Source organism: Bactrocera tryoni, chromosome 4, assembly GCF_016617805.1.
Source record: "Bactrocera tryoni isolate S06 chromosome 4, CSIRO_BtryS06_freeze2, whole genome shotgun sequence".
NCBI classification, from domain to species: Eukaryota; Metazoa; Arthropoda; class Insecta; order Diptera; family Tephritidae; genus Bactrocera; species Bactrocera tryoni.
In genome coordinates, this window is record NC_052502.1 from 36569718 (window position 1) to 36589783 (window position 20066).

The window sequence follows — 20066 nt, forward strand, 5'->3', positions numbered from 1 at the left end:
TGATCTGAGAACGGGACTTAGAAGGGGAGAAATGCGCTTGAATTTTTAAGAATTAAAAACGACTTATATCAATTGCAAAGTAGGAACAGCTGTGGGTAATTTTTTTTTTAAAAGTGGGAGTGGCTCCGCATTGTAATAAGGTTAATGTACATTTCTTCTAAACCAATAAAGCTATAACAACAAAATTTGCTCAGCGCTTATAATATTGAAGCACTACTACAGTCTGAAAATGGATGAAATCTGAGGATAACCCCGCTCACTCCCCATATAACGGGACTGTTCAAAACTACAAAACGGGCAATAAGTCAATAACTAATTACGCCAGAAACATAAAATTTTACCTCCGAGGTGGTATGAGAGGCCTTTATGGGAGCTGGTGTGAAAAATGATTGAATGATTTTGTGGAATATATAGCCCATCCTTACTTGTTATTGTTGTTTTTGTTCTTCCACAGCATAATCATCTTCATCAAACCAATCAAAATAAAGTGACTCTTATTTTTTATTTCTTTCTTAATTAATTTCGCCAGTACACGCAGGCATGTGTTCTTAGAATGAGCAACGAAAGAGACTTTGGACGCTTGGATTACTGGCCAATTGTTTTTTTTTTTTAACAACAACAAAAAATTCAATTTTGTAAACAAAATAAAGCTAATAAAGCACAAAAACAAAAAAGTACTAGTTGTTATCGATATGTCTGCCTGCTGTATATATGTACATATATATATAATATTAAATGTGTATGCCTGTACATGTATATTAGTGCTTGATATTGAATGGTCAACCGATGATTCCACCGGCCCACAAACCGCTAGAAATGCTTGCATTAGCAAGGGTCCAGTTTCATTAGTGCCCATAAAATCCTCAATTGAAACCTGAAAATCAAATCAGTATTTCAAACAAAAATATACAGATCAGTAAGTTTTGAAACAGTTTTTTAGCACCAACACTTACTAAAACAGAAAATATACAGCCGAAGATATCTGTTTATAATAAAATAAATAAAATTTTCTATTTTAACTTGCCATCCTTGTCCAAGTCGAATTTTTTCAACCCAATCTCTACCAAATCCTTAACACCCTCATCGGGATCTTCATCCTGTGGTTGTTTAATAAGGCAGTTACGTAACAATGTAAACATCTCATCCTTCGCGATGAACCCATCACTATTCAAATCGTGGACGCGAAAGCAAAAGTTTGCGCGCTCGGCTAATGAGCCACGTAGGAATATCGACAAGCCGGTCAACCAACCCTCCAAACGTAATGGTAGGCCCTCATGTGCGCGATCCCAACAAGAAAATATGCGGTCCATGAGAATTTCTTCGGTTACAATATCGAATGTGCTGTACAGCAGTTCGCGAAACACAATGCGATCAATGCCGTATAAAAGTTCGAAATACATATGTTAATATTATTACGTTAAAAAAATGTTTTATTAGTAAAGAATATAATGAGGAATTTTGTAAAAGTAACAGAAAACTTACTATATATAAACTTTAAAATACATACTATTTTTCTCAAATTAATTACTTTTTATACCCCGAATAGAGTATATAAAATTTACCACCCAAAAGGAAACGTCTGAAACCCTACCAAATATAAGCAAAAAATAGTAAGACTTTGTTCATAAAAAGGTCAGTAGGGTAATCTTTTTATACCCTTAGAATTAATGTAGAAACCCTTTGGAAGGCTTCGAAAAAACCAACGTTTTTACCAATCCTCGAAACAGTTGTCAAAGTCAAATTCCGGAATAGCCTTCAGTGAGCGTAGCGATTCAAATTTCATTTCTTTAATTGACTCAAAATCGTTTCCTTAGACCGGTCGTTTGAGTTTGCTGAATGGCCAAAAGTCACACGGAATTAAATCAGGCGACTATGGTGGCTGCGGCACGATATTGGTTGTAAATTTGGAGAAAAATCACGAAGAATTAATGCAGAGTGCATTAAAGTGGTGCAATAACCAAGAGTTTTCGGCTAATAATTCCGTCCTCTTTTTACGAATTACCTCGCGAAAATGACGCATAACACCCAAATAGTATTCCTTGCTGACAGTTTGACCAGTTGGATGGAATTCGGAAAGCACCGCATATCGATAATTGAAGAAAACTGTCAATATAACCTTGATTTTTGATATGCTTTGGTGTGTTTTTTCGGCTTCGACTCACCTTTGACACGATATTTGGATTGATCTTCTGTTTCCGGGTCGTTAGCATACATCCGAGACTCATCGCCATTTTTAATACGTTTCATGGCATCCTGGTAGTCGAAAAGCATTGTGTCATAGATACTAAAGGGACGCTATTTTTCGAACAAATTGAATTGTTTTGGAACCTGCTCTCAATTTTCTTATCAAAATGGTTTTCATTGGTCCTTTCGATATTCCGATGAGGCCAGTTAATCGTCGTTATCCTGAACGTGATTCGTTGTCAACGCCTTCTCGACCGTCTTTGAATAAGTTGTACTAATCAAAAACCGTCAGTCCGTCCGTCCGTCAGTCTGTATCTATATAAGTAAGCCAGTGCATCAAAAAGCTGTTGATTTATCGGAATCGCCGACAGGAAATATTTTTATGAAATTAGGCGTGGTTTGTTGTCTAAGATATTGGTGCAGTCTCCGAGGAAATTTTTCAGATCGGATAAATCAAGTTCTTGCAATAAATTTTTAGAAATTGTGGGTAAGTAGCTTTGGCGAAACCGAAGTTAACTTTCATTTCTAATCATTTCTAATCATTTTGAGCATATTTTTACCTCCACTGTCGCATGTGGTTTTCTATTGCCGCAGTTGAACTACCGGTGGCTAATGCTTTTGCTGAATATTGGCATCGACTTCATCTCTGAAAATAATCAAATAAAAGGTAAAGTGAGAATTTTTTAAAAAATTTAGAAGAAAATTATTTATAAAAAGCCAATTTAAATACAAATCAAAATAATTCTATACTTAGTCTATCGAAACGTTTGTTATGTTAAATAATCATACGAAAGTTTTCAATCAAAAAGAAATATTTATGTTATGTACGGTTGGAATGAATATTTATAGCGAAATCTGTAAAGAATAAGTAAAAAAAGATAAATAATATAAAATTCGATTATATGTAACCCCGTTATAAGTCGCTAACATCGCGATGTGTTAAATAATTTTCTGAAGAAATTCTATTTTCAAGTCAATTCCGGCAGTAAATTAGCTTATTTTGAAAACGTATTAATTCTACCATCAATAAATTGATTGTATTTTGAAATTAATATATAAAATGATATTGTTTTAGTCGTTTAGGAGGTTGGGCTTAATCTTTAGAATTATTACAACTAGACACTAGACTTTCCTTTTTAAAAAGGTATATGGCATTAAATTTCAAAAATAAAATTTTAGTATATACATAGGTACATATTTTCGTGGGGACACACATCAAGTGTGAATAGGTGTCGTCGGTACGTATACGTTACAAATTTGTAACCACTTACTTGCACTAATTAAAAATTACTCATACGAGATGTGGTACTTGAATACTTATACTATGCGAGCATGTATGAAAATGTACTTTCCGGCCAGAAAACATTTTCTTAAAACGAAAAAATCAATATAACATATTTTCATTTTCAACTTTTAATGCTGATAATACGAGCAATGTTATCAAATGCATTTTTTACAAATTATCTGGCATTTTTGTCTTTATTTTTTTTTTTAAGTTTATTAGATAAGAGCCAGTAACGTGTTTTATCGCGTCGAGACCTGAACGTTACAACTTTATGCCCAAATATTTGAACTATTTAAAAGTTACTCATACGCCACGTCACGAAACATACATAGAACTCTTTCACTACAATAATTGCGCTTGAAATGTTTTTAATTTATTACTTCAACTCTATAATTATGCACTTGCACTCACTTGGTGAACTTTGTCTTTTTGCGCAAATTCTCCAACAATTTCGGATTAATTTTGCCGCTCAACTCGTCCATCTTGCGCTGGCGACGTCGTCTATTCGTCTGTTTGGCGCGCATTTGTGCATTGTAGGAGTTGCGTTTGTTGCTCGCCAGAAATGCGGTGATGGTCCTCAGTATACATTTGTTGGTAAGCAACGCTCACTTCTCCTTGCGCGCCGAGACGGATGACTTGCCATTTGCCCCCGTTTGTGGTGGGCGTGCGCCGTCTGATGGCTCAGCGGTTGGAGTGCGTCGTGCAGCACCGTTGCTGTTGCTATTGCCAGTGGCGCCACAACCAGCTGCCACCTTCACACTTGAAGCTGTTTTTGTTACCACTAAAGGAGTGAAAAAGAGACAATAAAATATTGGTATAAATGTTGTATATTGATGTTGTATAAACCTACATTTACGCATATGCTTATTTTGCAAGTCAAAATATGAGTAAAAAAAGTAAGAATCGCATAAAAATTCAAAGTAATGTACAACAACAATACGAAATACCAACTAAATGCGCGTCAATCATGCAATAATGATAGCAGGCAGCAAACAACAAATCGCCTACAATAAAAACCATAAAACAGACTCTACCACACACCACACATGCATGCATGCCAGCGGGTAAGAATATTTCGAATTTCATATTGTATCGCTATTTGTGCTTGATTGATATCTAACTTCCTTTATGGCAGAGTCTCGCCAACCTACAAATTCCCGCCTAATCAACATACTAACTGCCTCACAGTCCGTCTTCATACCTCCATACACTCATATGTGCATTGTCTGTCTGCCTCACGGTTAAATATATGCCTGCCACTTTGAATCCGATTTGCTCCTCTTTCAAATAGCATACTGATTCTCCGTATGAAGACATTTGTATAGCGTGACGATTGAATGGCAGCAGAAGTAAATGATTTTATTAGCTGGTGCGCTCACACCTCTCCGACAACCGTCGTTAAATATAAAATGTATGCATGTATGTTGAAAGCGTTTTACATGCACCTTTGCTCTCGAAAAGACTTTCCGCCTAAAAGTTTATAATACTTACTAGTGCTTGGATAATGCTATTAATTTGTTTATTGCATACCAAAAAGAAAAAATACAACAAAACTACTATTTAGATTATATATGTTTATGTATATGTTCACACATATGATGTCTTCGGTGTGGTTACCAGCAATGTTGTTATGAACAAAACAAATCGAATGCCTTGAAAACATATCCTTGTATTATTAGGGTAATTCATTTGCTCAGGGAACATTTTGTTAATAAAACCTTATGTACACATAATCCACGTGGTGGCTGTCACAATTATCGCTCAGTAATACTGAAACTTGATAGATATAAAAAAATTTATGAGCTTGATAGATAAAAAAAAGGCTGAAATTGTCGAATCTGAAGGTGACAAAACTACTTTTTTTAGAATTTAAATAAAAATGTGTCAATTTAATTACCAAACATTGCTAAAATCTTGAAGAATAGTAATTTCGAAAAAATCTCATTCAATATCATTAAAAAGGATATCCATATTAAAATAACCTTTGCGTGAACCACTTGATAGAACTTTCCACAATTAAATTATTTTGACTTCATTACAATGGGAGTACCATAACCTTTTTTAAGGATTTTTCTTAATTTTTTTACAAATTATATTTTAACAATTTTTATTATTTTAAAAATTATAAGGTTTTACATATACTATTCTTATATACAAGAGGTAAAAAATTTATTTAAATAATAATAATAAAAATCTCCATATTTTTTATAAACTCCAAGTAGAATTAAATCGAAAATAAAATAAAATATTTTAATTAATTCCATTACTATATTTTGAAAATAGTTCTGTTTATAGAAAGATATGTAGCAACCTAACGTATATACATTAGGGTGGGTAAATAAAATTTTTTTGTAGAGCGTTAAATTTCCTAAAAAATTATCAGTTTCCAGATTTAAAATGTCTTTAAGATAAAACTAAATCTAAAAATAAAACTAATTAAATTTTTAAAATTAAAAAATAAAATTTTTTTAATCAAATTTTTAAAATTTAATTTTTTAATGATATTTTAAATCGGGAGACGTATACTTATTTTAGGAAATTTTACGCTCTATAACTTTAATTTTTAAATTTCATTGAGAAAAAATTTGCCATAAAATAAGAAACCTTTAATTGTAAATAGCTTTTAAACGGTCAAATTTTCGAAAAAGTTGATGTAGATATTTTTTAAAGAACATTCAATTCCTATCTATGAAACTAGATATGTTTAAATCTAATAAAAAAACTACAAAACTGTAAAAGCGGAGGACCTTCCTGATGCAATTAAGGGGGTACTCTCAATGTGAACGCATACATTTTACCACTTTTTGAGAAAATTTTTTTTATGCGACAACAAAATTCAATCTTTTTAATTCTTTAATATATTGTTATTTATATTTCGAAATGTACAAAAAAAAATTTTTTTTCGTTTTTTACATTTTTAATATATTTGTTTTTAAATCAAAGTAGTCCCCAACAAAAAAAAAGTAGTTCACTGCTCATTGTGATAGCGGCTGTTCATTTTATCTGAAATAAAAAAGTCGAATGGATTATTATTCAGTACTTCTGCGGATATCGTCCCTATCAAATACGGATATAATCAATTTCATTAAAATAAAAAAAATGTTAACCTTCAAAAGAAGTCACGAAAATCTTTTTTTTTCTTTAAAAATCGTTTAAAAAAATATGAAAATATTTTCGAAAATAAACAATGCTGGTAGGGACGATAACTATAAATGAGTAGAAGAACATGTGTAAATTTTAAAGCAATCGGTTTAATACTTTTTTTTTAAGACCATGACAGTTTCAGAAAATGATGATTCGAGAAAAATGCGTTTAGAAACGTAGCAGCTGCAGACTTGTCATGGCGCCTGGTAGACAGTCGCTTACGACACGTCGGCGACTATGAGCTGTGACTTATCAAATACTATGAATTTAGGTCTGAATTTTTCACAGCATGTTTTCAATAGGTTTTACTGTCAAAATATGAAAAAAATCGGTTTTTCGAAGTGATTACATGAGAGTACCCCCTTAAGAGCTCATTATTATCGAAAATTTCTTAATGTAAATATTTTTTTGATAATAATAATAATAATAATTTTTTTTGATCCACCCTAATGAACATACATTTTATAAAATCTATCTCCAACTTCGATTACCTTATACTTGGATACTTCGAAACAGCACTAATTTCTGAGTGATACTCCAAGCGTGTTCATACATATGTAACACACATTCTAATGTTCAGCAATGCTAACGGTTTTAGTGCAGCGCGTTTAAATGTTTGGTTTCATGCTGTCTTAGTTTCGAAACTTCACTACATATAAGCGGTAACACCAACGCCTGGTGGTAAGCTTAACTGTCTGGGTTCAGTGCAACTTTTTCATTTGCCGTTTTTTCTGCGACTAATTTCAACTATAGGAGAATAGTGCTATCAACAGTCGGTGTGAACAGCAGTCGGAAGTGGTGTTGTGTTTTGGTAAATGGCGTTTTGTCAAATTGGCTCAGGAGTGTGTGAATTAATTAGCGAACTTTAACAGTTAATTAAATCACATGAAAACTTCTTTAAAATGTGTGTATAAGAATGTAGGTGGAAGAGATTAAGATTAGTGACAATAATTAAATTTTTTATAGAATGAAGGGAAATTGAGCTAAATGGTATATAAATAGAAAATATTAGTGTGGGCAAATACGCTTATCAAAAGCTTTTTTTACTGCAGTTTACTTGGTTAAAATACATATCAGCTAAAATGGGAGCACACATGGCGTATACGTTACTACTTTAAAACTCGTTTCTACCAATTAAGAGCTACTGATACGCCACGTCACTTCAAGATTGAAAAATCCGGTTTGGGTAGTTTTTGCTAACACTGGAATACACTTTCAATTAATTAAAAAAAAATTACAAATTACGTAATTTAAATAAACTTCTGATGAAATTATTAAAATGTGAACGAAATATATCTCGGAGTAAGCTTGAAGTATTCACCGCAGCTCAGTTAAAACACCGCTATCCGGGAGTTAACAACTGATTCAGCCATTTTCACTCGTGTGGTTTTAAAAAACTTCCATTGGAAATAATATGTCTATGAAGGTAAATCATATATTTCGCTGCAAAGCCTCTTACTTCTTTAAAGGATGGAATAAATACATGGTTAGTAAGAGAAGAGAGAAATATTGACAGAAACAGAAGTTCTTCTAAATTTAATGACTGAAATTGGCAGCTCACGCAATTCCAAGATTATCTTCGCTGGTATTACCTTTCTTTATGCAAATATTACGGTTTCCAAACTCTTGTAGAACCTCCAGAAATGATCTAGTGACAGATGAGCGTTCTAAAATTATGGAGGGAACACTTCTCCTGCCTGCTGAATGAAGAAGTTCGAATAGCAATTATTCATCTGAAGAAAAACAAAGCGGCGCCTATTCAAGTACGGCGGCGAAGAACTGATAAGGAACATGCATCAGCTTCTTCGTAGAATATGGTCGGACGAAAGCATGCCCTACGATTGGAATTTAACTGTGCTCTAAAAAGGGAGACTTCACAATCTGCGTTAACTACCGTGGGATGAGCCTCCTCAACATCGCATATAAGGTTCTATCGAGCGGATTGTGTGAAAGATTAAAGCCCAATGTCAACAAACGGATTGGACCGTAGGCCTGGAAAGTCAACAACCGATCAGATATCTTGGAAAAATTTTGGAAAGTACCCGTAAAAAGAGAATCCACACACATCACCTCTTCATCGTTTTCAAAGCTGCTTTTAACAGCACAGAAAGAAGCTGCCTTTATGCCGCTATGACTGAATTTGGTATCTCCGCAAAACCAATACGACTGTGTAAACTGACATTTAGCAATACCAAAAGCTCCGTCAAGATCGGGAAGGACCGTTAATTCTGCTTACTCCAGACTGGATGAGGAAGCGAAGCAAATGGTTCTGGTAGCGCATAAGGGCAACACGAAATATCACGTGTCATTATTATTCTCGGCACTGTTGACAGTCATAACTTCTAAATCGTAGATAATTTCGTCTAACTTGGTATTAACACCAACAACAATGTCAGCTGCAGAATACCTCTTGCCAACAGGTGCTACTTCGGACTAAGTAGGCAATTGAGAAGTAAAGTCCTCTCTCGACGACAAAGACCAAACTCTACAAGTCACTCATTATTCCCGTCCTGCTTTATGGTGCAGAGTCATGGATGATGACAACATCTGATGAGTCGACGTTAGAAGTTTTCGAGAGAAAGATCCTGCGGAAGATATGCGGCAAATATCGAAGTCGATGGAACAATGATCTGTATGAGATATACGACGAAATTAACATAGTTCAGCGAATTAAGAGACAGTGTCTGCATTGGTTAGGTCATATCGTCCGAATGGATAAAAGCACTCCAGCTCAGAAAATATTCGACGCAGTAACCGCGGGGAAAGCAGAGGAAAAGGAAGACCTCCACTCCATTTGAAAGACCAAGTGGATAAAGATCTATTAAATATATTCATTATCTCTATAAATTGGTTTTTAACTTTGGTGTTCCATTCTCAAAGCTCATACTTACATATATTTATATATTAATTTAAGCAATTCTTTTTGAATTTTTTCCCACTTTACGTTGAAATTTTAAGACTAAAAACTATCTGCATTTCACATGAGTTTGGAAGAAAACATTATTATAAAATCTATGCCCCTAAAAGTCACTTTAACAAAAAGTTTGAAAAGTATTTTCCAGTTATTCTTAATTTAGTTAACCAAACTCAACCATTTTGCTTAATTCGATATTTCACAAAAATTCCTCTACATTCCGTAACATCGAAGCGAAAACATACTTTTGTTGCCAAATAAACAAAGTTTTCCGGTTTCCATGGAAATTTTATGCAAAAACAGCGCGGAAAAGTAATGTTTACTTTGGCAAGTAGCACAAATTTCTCCACATTACTCGTATAATATACCGTTGAATGAGTTAAGGTAGGACAGCAAGTCGCTATGCTTCGTTAAATAGAAATGCCGATGCAACGATTGAGCATAACTGTTGCCCCTGCCTTGAACCTGCTATGTTATTGACAAAACGAAATGTTTCCATAACTAACTAACTTCTTATAAATATATGTATATGATTTATATACAAACAAGCATTCCAGCCGCTTTTGCTGTCAGCGTTTTATTCAGCAATTATTATCCTCAGCTGAATAAAAGATTGAAGACAAGCCTGTAGAAAATTCGTATGGAGTGCATGTCTTAAGTGTATCATATTCCTACCATAAATGAAGTTAAAGGTCAGTTATAACAATTCAAAGATCTGTCCACTTCAGGTCCATTTCACTTTCATTCAAAATAACATTCAATTTACAGATTTTTAAAAAAATATAGACTTTGGATTTAACAATAATCGTGCGTGAATGATCATCAAGTGCTTCGTACGTTTGGTGAATGGGCCCAGTACGAGATGTGAACGATTCTTACAAGAAAATTTTGTTCGGCGATGAAGCTTACCTTTGGTTTGGACTTTTGGAGTGATGATAAACCACAAGCCATTGTTGAATTACCTTTAAATCATCAAAAAGTCACTGTTTGGTGTGCTTTATGAGCAGAGTGAATCAGTGGTCATATTTCTACAAAAATGTAGACGGCCATAATGTACAGTCAATGGAGAACGATATAGAGACATGCATTTTTGTGACAATAAGACGACCCCACGTGTTATTCACCCAACGAAGCAGACTAAGTATTGAATTACGCATTTGGTGAACGCTTTATCTTGCGTCATGCATGATGTGTCCTTCAATATCTTGAAAACGCCATGTCTAAAAATATGATCCGAACTGACTAAGGGAAACAAACTTCATACGAACAAAAGGTTGCTTAAGTATTTTTAGCAATGATTAAGAATTTTACTAAATAATTCTAGTACTTGAACATTTTTTGTTAATATATCTTTATTTATTGAATATGGTTGTTCAATGTACTATATAACTTTAAACCAATTTAAAACTAAGCAAGCTCAAGGTTATATTTGAGGCTGTTCAGTGATATATTGCTCTTTCCTTTTTAATGGTCAGTAGCAAGAAATTAGCTAATGGGTTTTAGGGTTCATAGTTTTTTCTGCTGTTCTCTGTTTCTTTCTTTAACCTAGTATTTATGCTTCACTTCCTCAGCGAATTCGAAGTGTTAATTATATATTCTCAAAAAAACTTATCATCCATTTCAAGCTATTCCTATGTTAAATAAAGAAACAGAGAACAGCAGAAAAAAACTATGAACCTTATAAGGTCTAAATTTTTGGTATTTTATGAAAAAAAACAAAATGGCATATAAATACGGCCTATACTTTTTTTATGAAAAATCGCTTAACATTTATCGAATTTCCAACGTCCTCCTTCATTTATCTGAGTCCACGCCAAAGTCGAGGAAGCTATCAATTAAACGCATAGCGTTACGTGGCAGTAAACGTCCAATTTTTTCCACATACAACCATGCTCGTGGTACACTGGCGTGCTCCAGGCTGGTGCGTTGTGCCCGAATGATGCTCGCTGCCGCGTCTGAGGGCTTTACTAGGTGGAGTAGGTTGGGGAAGCGATAGCGTGGACGCTTGCAGAGACCGGTATCGACCATGTATGGATAGATGGTGGTAAATTTAATCTGAAAATATGTGTTGAGAAAGACGATTTGTAAAACATAAAAAAAAAATTAATTAATTGTGCACAGAAAAGTGAGTACTCACATTATTCTGTGGATTCTTGAGCAGCAATTCCTCGCTCAGCGCCTGAAAATAGATCAATATTAAAAGCATGGCTTAGAAGCTGTTCTTCATTGGCGAAATGACGCCAACGATGACATGTCTTCTACTACTTACCTGCATGAAACCGCGTACAGCGAATTTTGTACCGCAATAAGGCACCAAATTAGGTACTCCGAAGAGACCAGCACACGATGACAAAGCGACAAAATGCCCTTCGTTGCGTACCAGCATATCGGGGAGGAAAGCTTGGATAACCTGTAATAAAAAATTTAATTGTATCTTTTTAAAGAGTCTAATATACGATCTAGTAAAAAAATATTTTATAATTTTTTCAATAGATTTGTTTGGTTAACTGTATTTTATGTGATCGAGTTGCGCTATATGGCAACAAAAAGATAAAACTCGCATTAAAAATTCCTCATACAGTTTTGTGAATACGTGAGAAAGAGATACACCACAGCAAAGATAAGATACGCCATATTTTAAATTTTTTTAGTTTTAAAAAAAGTTGTTCTTCGGAAGGTAAAATGAAATGTCTTGATCACATACAGCTCCGATTGTTGGGCCAATTTTTTTGTTTCTTAGGTAACGAATTAATTTTTAAGCCATATTTCTATATATTTACTCACCCAAAAGTGCGCCAGCACATTAATATCGAACATAGATCTAATCTCAGTCTCGGTGTGTTCAAGAATTGGATGACAGGGCATAATACCAGCATTATTTACAACAATATTGATAAAGCCATGCTCTTGCTTGACCTTCTCAGCCAAGACGTTGATATCATCGCGTTTCGCTACATCGCACCTTTATGAGGGAAGACATTTACATCTAAATAAAGACAATTTATATGTAAACAATAATAAACTCACGTATAAGCGTACGCCTCCCCACCGTAAGCCTTGATTTCCTTGACTGTCTGCTGATTGCCCTCCTCATTCACATCCCAGCAGATGAGCTTAGCGCCAAGTGCGCTGTACTGCAGGGCGAGCTCCTTGCCAATGCCATGTCCGGTGCCGGTGATCAGTACAGTCTGACCTTTGACATCGATCTCTTGTGGCACAAATGTCCAAACTATCGACTGGATTATCGCAACCCAGAACTTAAATATCAGCAGTGCTATGTCTAATACCAAGCTGATTATATTGGAAATATCAATGCTGCTGTTATTGTTATTGCCGGAGTTATTGGCGCTGTGGGGGAGGAGAAAGTAAAAAATGTAAAATTATCGTGTGCTAGTGTAGAACTCAGAACTCGAGAAAATAAGACTGATCATATGAACCATACAGAGGGGTTTCAAACCCTAGATCCTCTCATAAATAAATAAAGAACTCCAATGTTCAAAAAAGGGGAAAATTTTCTTTTATCCATCTGATTTTCTGTGGGACAACATTTCAAGCTCCTTAAATATAGCTGCAAGCGAAACCATTGGTATATGGAAAGTTCAAAAGAACAACTGGTACGATGATGACTATCGTGTTGCAGAGGAGAGAAAGCGGACAATCTACGTCGCAATTTTGCGATCAACTACAACACGAGTAGTGTGGGATAGATACCGAGACCAAAAAAGAAAGAGGCCGAAATGTGTGAGTATGAAGAGCTTTAGAAGCTGACCACAGGTAATACGAAAGGATGGAGCGACTAACGGAAGGTTTCAAGACCGAAGCATACTCTTGTAGGACCCAGAAAAGTGATCTAGTGGTTGATGTTCAGAGCATACTGAAGTTATGGAGAGAATACTTCACTAGGCCTCTTTAATATCGCTTAAAAGGACTTATCGAACGTAGTGTGTGAAAGACTGAAGCCCAACGTCAGCAAACTGCTTGGACTTTATCAGTGTGGCTTTGGAAAATCTACTATCGATCAGACTTTAACCATGCGTCAAATATTGGGAAAGACTCGTGAAAAGAAGAACTACACCACCACCTCTTCTTCGATTTTAAATTCGCCTTCGTAAGAATGAAAAGGAACTGCCTCTATAACGCTATGTCTGAACTTTGTTTCCCCGAAAAGCTAATACTGCGGTATAAGCTGACGTTGTGTATCACCAAAAGCTTCCGTCAGGATCGGGAAGGACCTCTCTAACAGTTTGAAACCAAGGGAGGTTTCACACAAAGAGAGACAAACTCTACAAGTCTCAGATTATCTCCCTCCTGTTATATGGTGCGAAGGTGTAGACAAAGACATCATCTGATGAGCCGGCCTTAGAAGTTTTCGAGAGAAAGGTTTTGTGGAAAATGTATGGTCCTTTGCGTATTGGCAATGGCGAATACCGCAATCGATGAGCTGTACCCGATATACGGCGACATTGACATAGTTCAGCAAATCAAGAGACAGTGGCTGCGCTGGCAAAGTCATGTTGTTCGGATAGACGAGAACACTTAGCTTTGAAGGCTTACGATTCAATGATCGCCGGTGGAAGCGGAAGAAGACATCCATTTTGTTGGAGAGATCAGGTGGAGAAGGGCCTGGCTGCACTTAGTATCTCGAATTGGCGTCAAATAGCCAAAGGAAGAAACGACAAAAGAAAAAGAAGAATATACGCAATTAAGCTAAAATGTGTTTTTAATATAAATGCTAAAAATGAAAATGTGACATTAATCGTTAATCAGAAGCCATTAAAAACCAATCAAATGTGTTTTTTCTTAACAACTATGACTATGCAAGTTTACGCCTGGGAAATTGTGATTCTTTTGCCATATTGTGGCTTATGGGTTTGGAAATATGAGGCTTGTGGGTATATTTGACAAAATATAATTTTACATTGACAGATGAATATAGATATATATACTCGTATTAGGGTGTTCGTTTTTCTCCAAGTTGATTTTTTTATTGTTGACATCCCCTTAAGTTGCTCAAATTGACGTTTTTCCTGACATCATAAAGTTGCAGTTTTTGCCCTAACAAATTATCATAAGCAAGCTCTTTACTTACAATTCAATTTAATTTTTCCATGTACCATATGTGACAATTGATTTTTTAATCTAAAATTAAAGGAATATTCTAACACAAAATTTTGCGCTCAACAAAAAATGGTTAAAATCCTTTAGACCTTCCCCAGCGGTTCTTGAAAAGTTCCATGAAGATCCTACGTTTTCGAGTCAAAATTCTTTCAATGGTTTCTGGTTTAATGGGTATGTAGACAAGCGAAATTGCCGCATTTGGGACGAAGAACAACCTGAAGAGGTTCAAGAGCTGCCATTTCATCCAAAAAAAAACAACGTTATGGTGTGGTTTGTGGGCCGGTGGGATCATCAGTCCATATTTCTTCAAAATTGATGGCGGTGAGAACGTAACCGTCAGTGGCAATAAAAGCCGTTGGTTTTTAAATGACATGCCACAATATTACGAAAAACACGTTTAAGGCAGTAAGTTCACGTTCAAATATTTGCTGCTAAACCCCTTATTAGGGTTTCACTTAGAGTCATAATAACAAATTTTTAAAACTGGTATAAAAATTTGTGATTTTATGATTTTACCATGCTTTATGACACGTTGTGAGTACCCCATTAATGACATTTTTAAAGCATAATCTAGAACCCACATGTAAATCTTATCAGTATTTATAATTTAATTGCTTGTAAAAGTGTTGGTTTCTTTACATGTCATTGAGGAAAGTTATTGCGATGATTTCAAGGGTAAAATGGAGAAAAATAAAAAAATATTTATTTAAATTTATTTATTTATTTTTCTCCATTTTACCCTTGCAATAAATACTTATTTAAATTTATTTATTTAGTCAACGAGGATATGAGGTATTGTGAAATCTTCCGAACCAGATAAGGTACATATGGGTTTGTTTCTACCATTCAAATTGTTCCACGTGTAGCAAACGTATGTTCGATCTTGATGCATATGAATATTCTTCCAGGTGAAGGAGAAAATGGTAGGTGATCGGAGGAAATTATTTTTTCTAATGTCTTGGAGACATACAGGATAAGAGGGAAATGGGCCTGTAATTCTCAATGTAGGAAGAAGTTTTATTAGGGATTTAGGGATGCGAATGACTAAGGAAACTTTCTATTGTAGAGGATATATACCAGTGCATAGTATTTTTATACCCTGAACAGGGTATATTAAGTTTGTCACGATGTTTGTAACACCCAGAAAGAAGCGTCGGAGACCCTATAAAGTATATATAAAAATGATCAGTATTTTAAGCTGAGTCGATTTAACCATGTCCGTCTGTCTGTCAGTACGCCCGTCTGTATATATACGAACTAGTTCCTAAGTTTTTAAGATATCCTTTTGAAATTTTGCAAACGTCATTTTCTCTTCAAGAAGCTGCTCATTTGTCGGAACGGCCAATATCGGACGAGTATAACATACAGCTGTCATATAAATTGACCGATCGGAATCAAGTTCTTGTATGGAAAACTTTCACATTTGACAAGATATATTCACCAAATTTGGTATAGATTATTTTCTAAGTCAGTTCAGATCGGCTGACTATAGCATATAGCTTCCATACAAACTGAACACATAGTTACTAAAAGAAATGCACCTGTGAAGGGTATATTAGCATCGGTGCAGCCGAAGTTAACGTTTTTTCTTGTTTTTATAGAGATACACAAATCGTTGATTAAGTTATGAAAGTTATTAATCCCTTTTACTTACGAGTTGTTTTTAAATAATTATACCTACAGTTACTGATTTAATAAGTGATGAATAATACTGATACGTATCTAATTAACGATCAATAAATTTGCTAGAATTGCTTAAAACTCAATGACGTAGCGTTTTTTTGAGATAATAAAATTAATTTTGTATATTTATATTTCTACATAGTTAGAAAAAATACCGACGCGTATATACATTGTGACAAAAAGGTACCCGAAAATTTAAAATAAAACTCCAAATATTCGATAATATACATTAAGACCTCTGTTATTCAGTTTCTTACTTTTAAAAAATCTTAATAATCTGTGATATGTGATATACAGTAGAACTCCAATTATCTGAACTCCGACTATCCGAATCGCCGATTATCCGAATCACAAGAGAGAAGGTGTTGAAGTGGAAGTGGAAGAAGAACTTTCTGCTGATGTTGAAGTAGACGCTGGACCATCAGCTAGTGAAGCATTTGCCGGCCTCGAGACTGTTTTGAAGTGGATGGAGCGTCAGCCCGAGTGTGACCACTTGCAACTGCTCACCGTCAAGCTAATGCGTGACCTGGCTGCCCGAAAACGAATTTTTGAATTGACGAAGATGTTTAAAAAACAATGATTTTTATTTCTAAACTTGTACATAAGTGCATTTTATTTATATTTAAAACATGTGAAAATTTCATGTTTCTTTCATTTAATTCAATAAAAAATAGTGCAATATCAAAACGTAGCTTTTATTCTCTCCAATGGCATTTTTTTTTTTAAATCCGATTATCCGAATATTTTATTATCCGAATTTGTCCCGGTCCCCATTAATTCGGATAATTGGAGTTCTACTGTAGTTGTCCGATCTGGACCACTCTGACAAATGATCAGTCGAAAATTAAAATGCACCTACGCATTGAATTTCATTCTGATATCTTAAAAACTGCCGAAGACATTTTTTTACGATCCCTAAACCGCTTGCATACCCATAGTCTCTTAGGCAAATTTGTACAGAACATTTGCCGCATAGAAGATTTTTTCTTTTTTTTGGCTCTCCATAAAAAAAACCTCTCTAATGTACATATACAAGTAACGGGTGATCCAAGTAGAGGTACTTTTTGTAACAGCCTTTTTTTGATAGAACACGTGTGAGTTGTGTCAAGCTGTCATGTTAGTTCTGTTCATTTCATCATGGAAAGAATTACGCCTAAATAACGTTTACAAATCTTACTTACAAACTTTATTACGAAAATTCACAATTCTGTAAAGAATGTGTTTCGCGCACTTCGCTCAACTTATGGTCAACATTATCGGCCTACTGAGGCCTTCTCAAGCAACATCGGTTTGCTCTATGGCCTTTTGAAAAGTTCCAAGAAGATCCGACATTTTCGACCCAAATTTCGTTCAGCGATGAGGGTCATTTCTGGCTCCGTGGGTATGTAAATAAGCAAAATTGTCACATTTGGTGCGAAAAGCAACCTGAAGAGATTCAAGAGCTGCCATTTTATCCAGAAAAAACAACAATTCGGTGTGGTTTGTAGGCTGGTGGAATCATCGGTCCATATTTCTTCAAAAATGATGTCTGGGAAAAAGTAACCATTAACGGCGACAGTTACGCTCCAATTCCCACAACAGCCGACTGTATGCACCGGAATTGACCCAAATTTTATCCGGCCAAGCACAGTTATTTTGAAGATCTAACTTCGCCATGATAACCAACTATTTGATACCTGAAATCGAATCTCGTGATTTCGGCGACATTTGGTTACAAGAAGTCGTCCACACTTCCCACACAATGCATTAGTCAATGGATTTATTGAGAGAACACTTTGGGGAGCAGATAATTTGACGTTTTGGGCCGATACATTCAATCGCCAGTCGAAATGCTCGAACGAGTTATCGAAAATCGGACTCAACGAATGGACCATCTGAGACGTAGATCAAAAAATAAAAGCCAAAGAATGTTCTTTCGAATGATAATAAATATTCCCCATTGAATTTGAAGTTTCTGATGACACTTGACATTGATTCTCAAATTCTTAGTTTTTATATAAACAAAATTCTTTTCATATGTTGTTCATACCACTGAAACACCGGTCACTGACAGTAATAATATTCATACGCCCTGGACACTTTACTACATAAAGCCAAATACACACACTCACTCACCACACAGAATTCGACGGTTGCACCATTTTAAACGCACAAATTTTAATCACAAATTATAGTTGGAACGTCAGGGATAATACAAAACTGCGTGTCCTTAGTAAATGTTTGGACTTTCGCTAGATTAGAGTAACAATAAACCGTAACCGGTCGATTCAGAACTCTAACTGAAAACACTAAATTAAAGACAGAAACGCCACTATTTATTTATAGTATATGTATATTACGGAGTTCAGTTGTGCTCATGCAGCGGCCGTTGCCAGCGCTGTCGGCGTACGCTGTTGTAGCGGCGTCGTTCTTCAATCACATAAGTCACTGTCAGCGGTGCTGTCGTTGTGTTGCGCGCGCTGTTTGAGAAACAAAGCAAAAACTATTTAAAATTGAAATATTTCATACATATGTCATATATCATATATGATATGTATCATATACATATGTATATGTATGATTTTGCTATTAAGCGTTCATAGACGGTGTTTTCTAATCGGAACGCATTAGTTTATTAGTTGCTGATAAAGTCGGCAACAAAGCGAGTTGTTACAGATCAACAGTTTGCAGATCAACACGTCAGGGTATATGGTATAAACACGTCGACACACATACTATATACTTTACAGACATATACATATGCATCTGTAATTTATGTAACAATAATAATTAGCGCAACTAGGCGGCAAGCATGAATTATTTGCTTTTATTTCTTTTTTAAGGCTTTATTAAAATGTAAATAGAAATTGAAATTATTGCCACTTTGCAAATACACATGTCAGTGGGCATGCGCGCATATATCATATATACACATATGTATATAACTACATGTAATAAAATGTAAAATATAAATGACATACATATAAAAGACTCTACCAGAATTTAATCTGTATGATGTTTAGCCAGCCTTAACCTTCAAAAGACGCAGGTATAGCTGCCGGATCATTAGCACTTTATCATTTTGAGTGAAGCAACTTTCGTTATTGTAAAAAAAAAAATTGATAAAAAGAAATTTTGCGTGTGATAAAATATTGATTTTTGAAAAAAAAAATACAGTTGAAGAAACTTGACTAGATGACGAGGTTCCGGACCAGGGGCGGATACAGAGTAGAATTTGGGGGGAAGGTGGGGGAGCTCTTGGGTTGTTTTTTTGCGGAATGTCACTCATTAAGGAAATAACGTATAACTTTTAAGTTTTGGGGCAGATAGTTCTCCCGTGGATCCGCCCCGTCTATCCGCACTGTTCCGGACACTGCCCTGGAAAATTGACCGTCAAGGAGGAATGGTATGCTTTGTTTAAAAGTGGTGAGTGGACGTCCAAAAGAGGAGGACGCTAGACGAAGACATCAAAAAAGTCCACAGAATAATTTTTGATAACCGTAAAGTGAAGTTGCTTGAGGTAGCAAGCACTCTAAAGATGAAAACTAAAAATCTACAACATTTCATTCACAAATATTTTGATGAAAATGATGATATACAAGGTCTGTCGCTATAGAAACAGGACTGTTAAAAAAACAACAAAAAATTAATATTTTTCAAAAGTTATATTTTTTTATTCAAAGTAGTTTCCTTGTGCTTCGATACAGCGTTTAGCCCGGTCAATTAGCATTTCAAGTGAGCGTTTAAGGTCATTTTTCG

At 35.1% G+C, this 20066-nt stretch overlaps 1 protein-coding gene and 1 pseudogene across 1 annotated transcript; both read right to left on the reverse strand.

Annotated features, from left to right (window-relative positions):
• Window positions 1–483: 483 nt before the first annotated feature.
• LOC120773819 lies at window positions 484–10478 on the reverse strand (annotated as a pseudogene).
• Window positions 10479–10860: 382 nt separating this feature from the next.
• LOC120775903 (estradiol 17-beta-dehydrogenase 11-like) lies at window positions 10861–18628 on the reverse strand. Its single transcript, XM_040106295.1, has 6 exons — window positions 18444–18628; window positions 12555–12875; window positions 12312–12489; window positions 11797–11937; window positions 11665–11706; window positions 10861–11582 (listed from the first exon to the last, which is right to left on the reverse strand). Exons 1-6 carry the CDS (start codon window positions 18467–18469, stop codon window positions 11322–11324), a joined length of 969 nt encoding a protein of 322 aa, XP_039962229.1. The 5' UTR covers window positions 18470–18628; the 3' UTR covers window positions 10861–11321.
• Between the last annotated feature and the right edge of the window lie 1438 nt (window positions 18629–20066).

Excerpts from the sequence above, each read along its gene's own strand:
- LOC120775903 (XM_040106295.1), bottom strand. The coding sequence starts at position 18,469 with ATGGTGCAACCGTCGAATTCTGTGTG. Across the intron at positions 12,490-12,554 it reads GGGGAGGCGTACGCTTATAC|GTGCGATGTAGCGAAACGCG; the intron begins GTGAGTTTATTA and ends TCCCTCATAAAG. Across the intron at positions 11,707-11,796 it reads CTGTACGCGGTTTCATGCAG|GCGCTGAGCGAGGAATTGCT; the intron begins GTAAGTAGTAGA and ends ATCTATTTTCAG.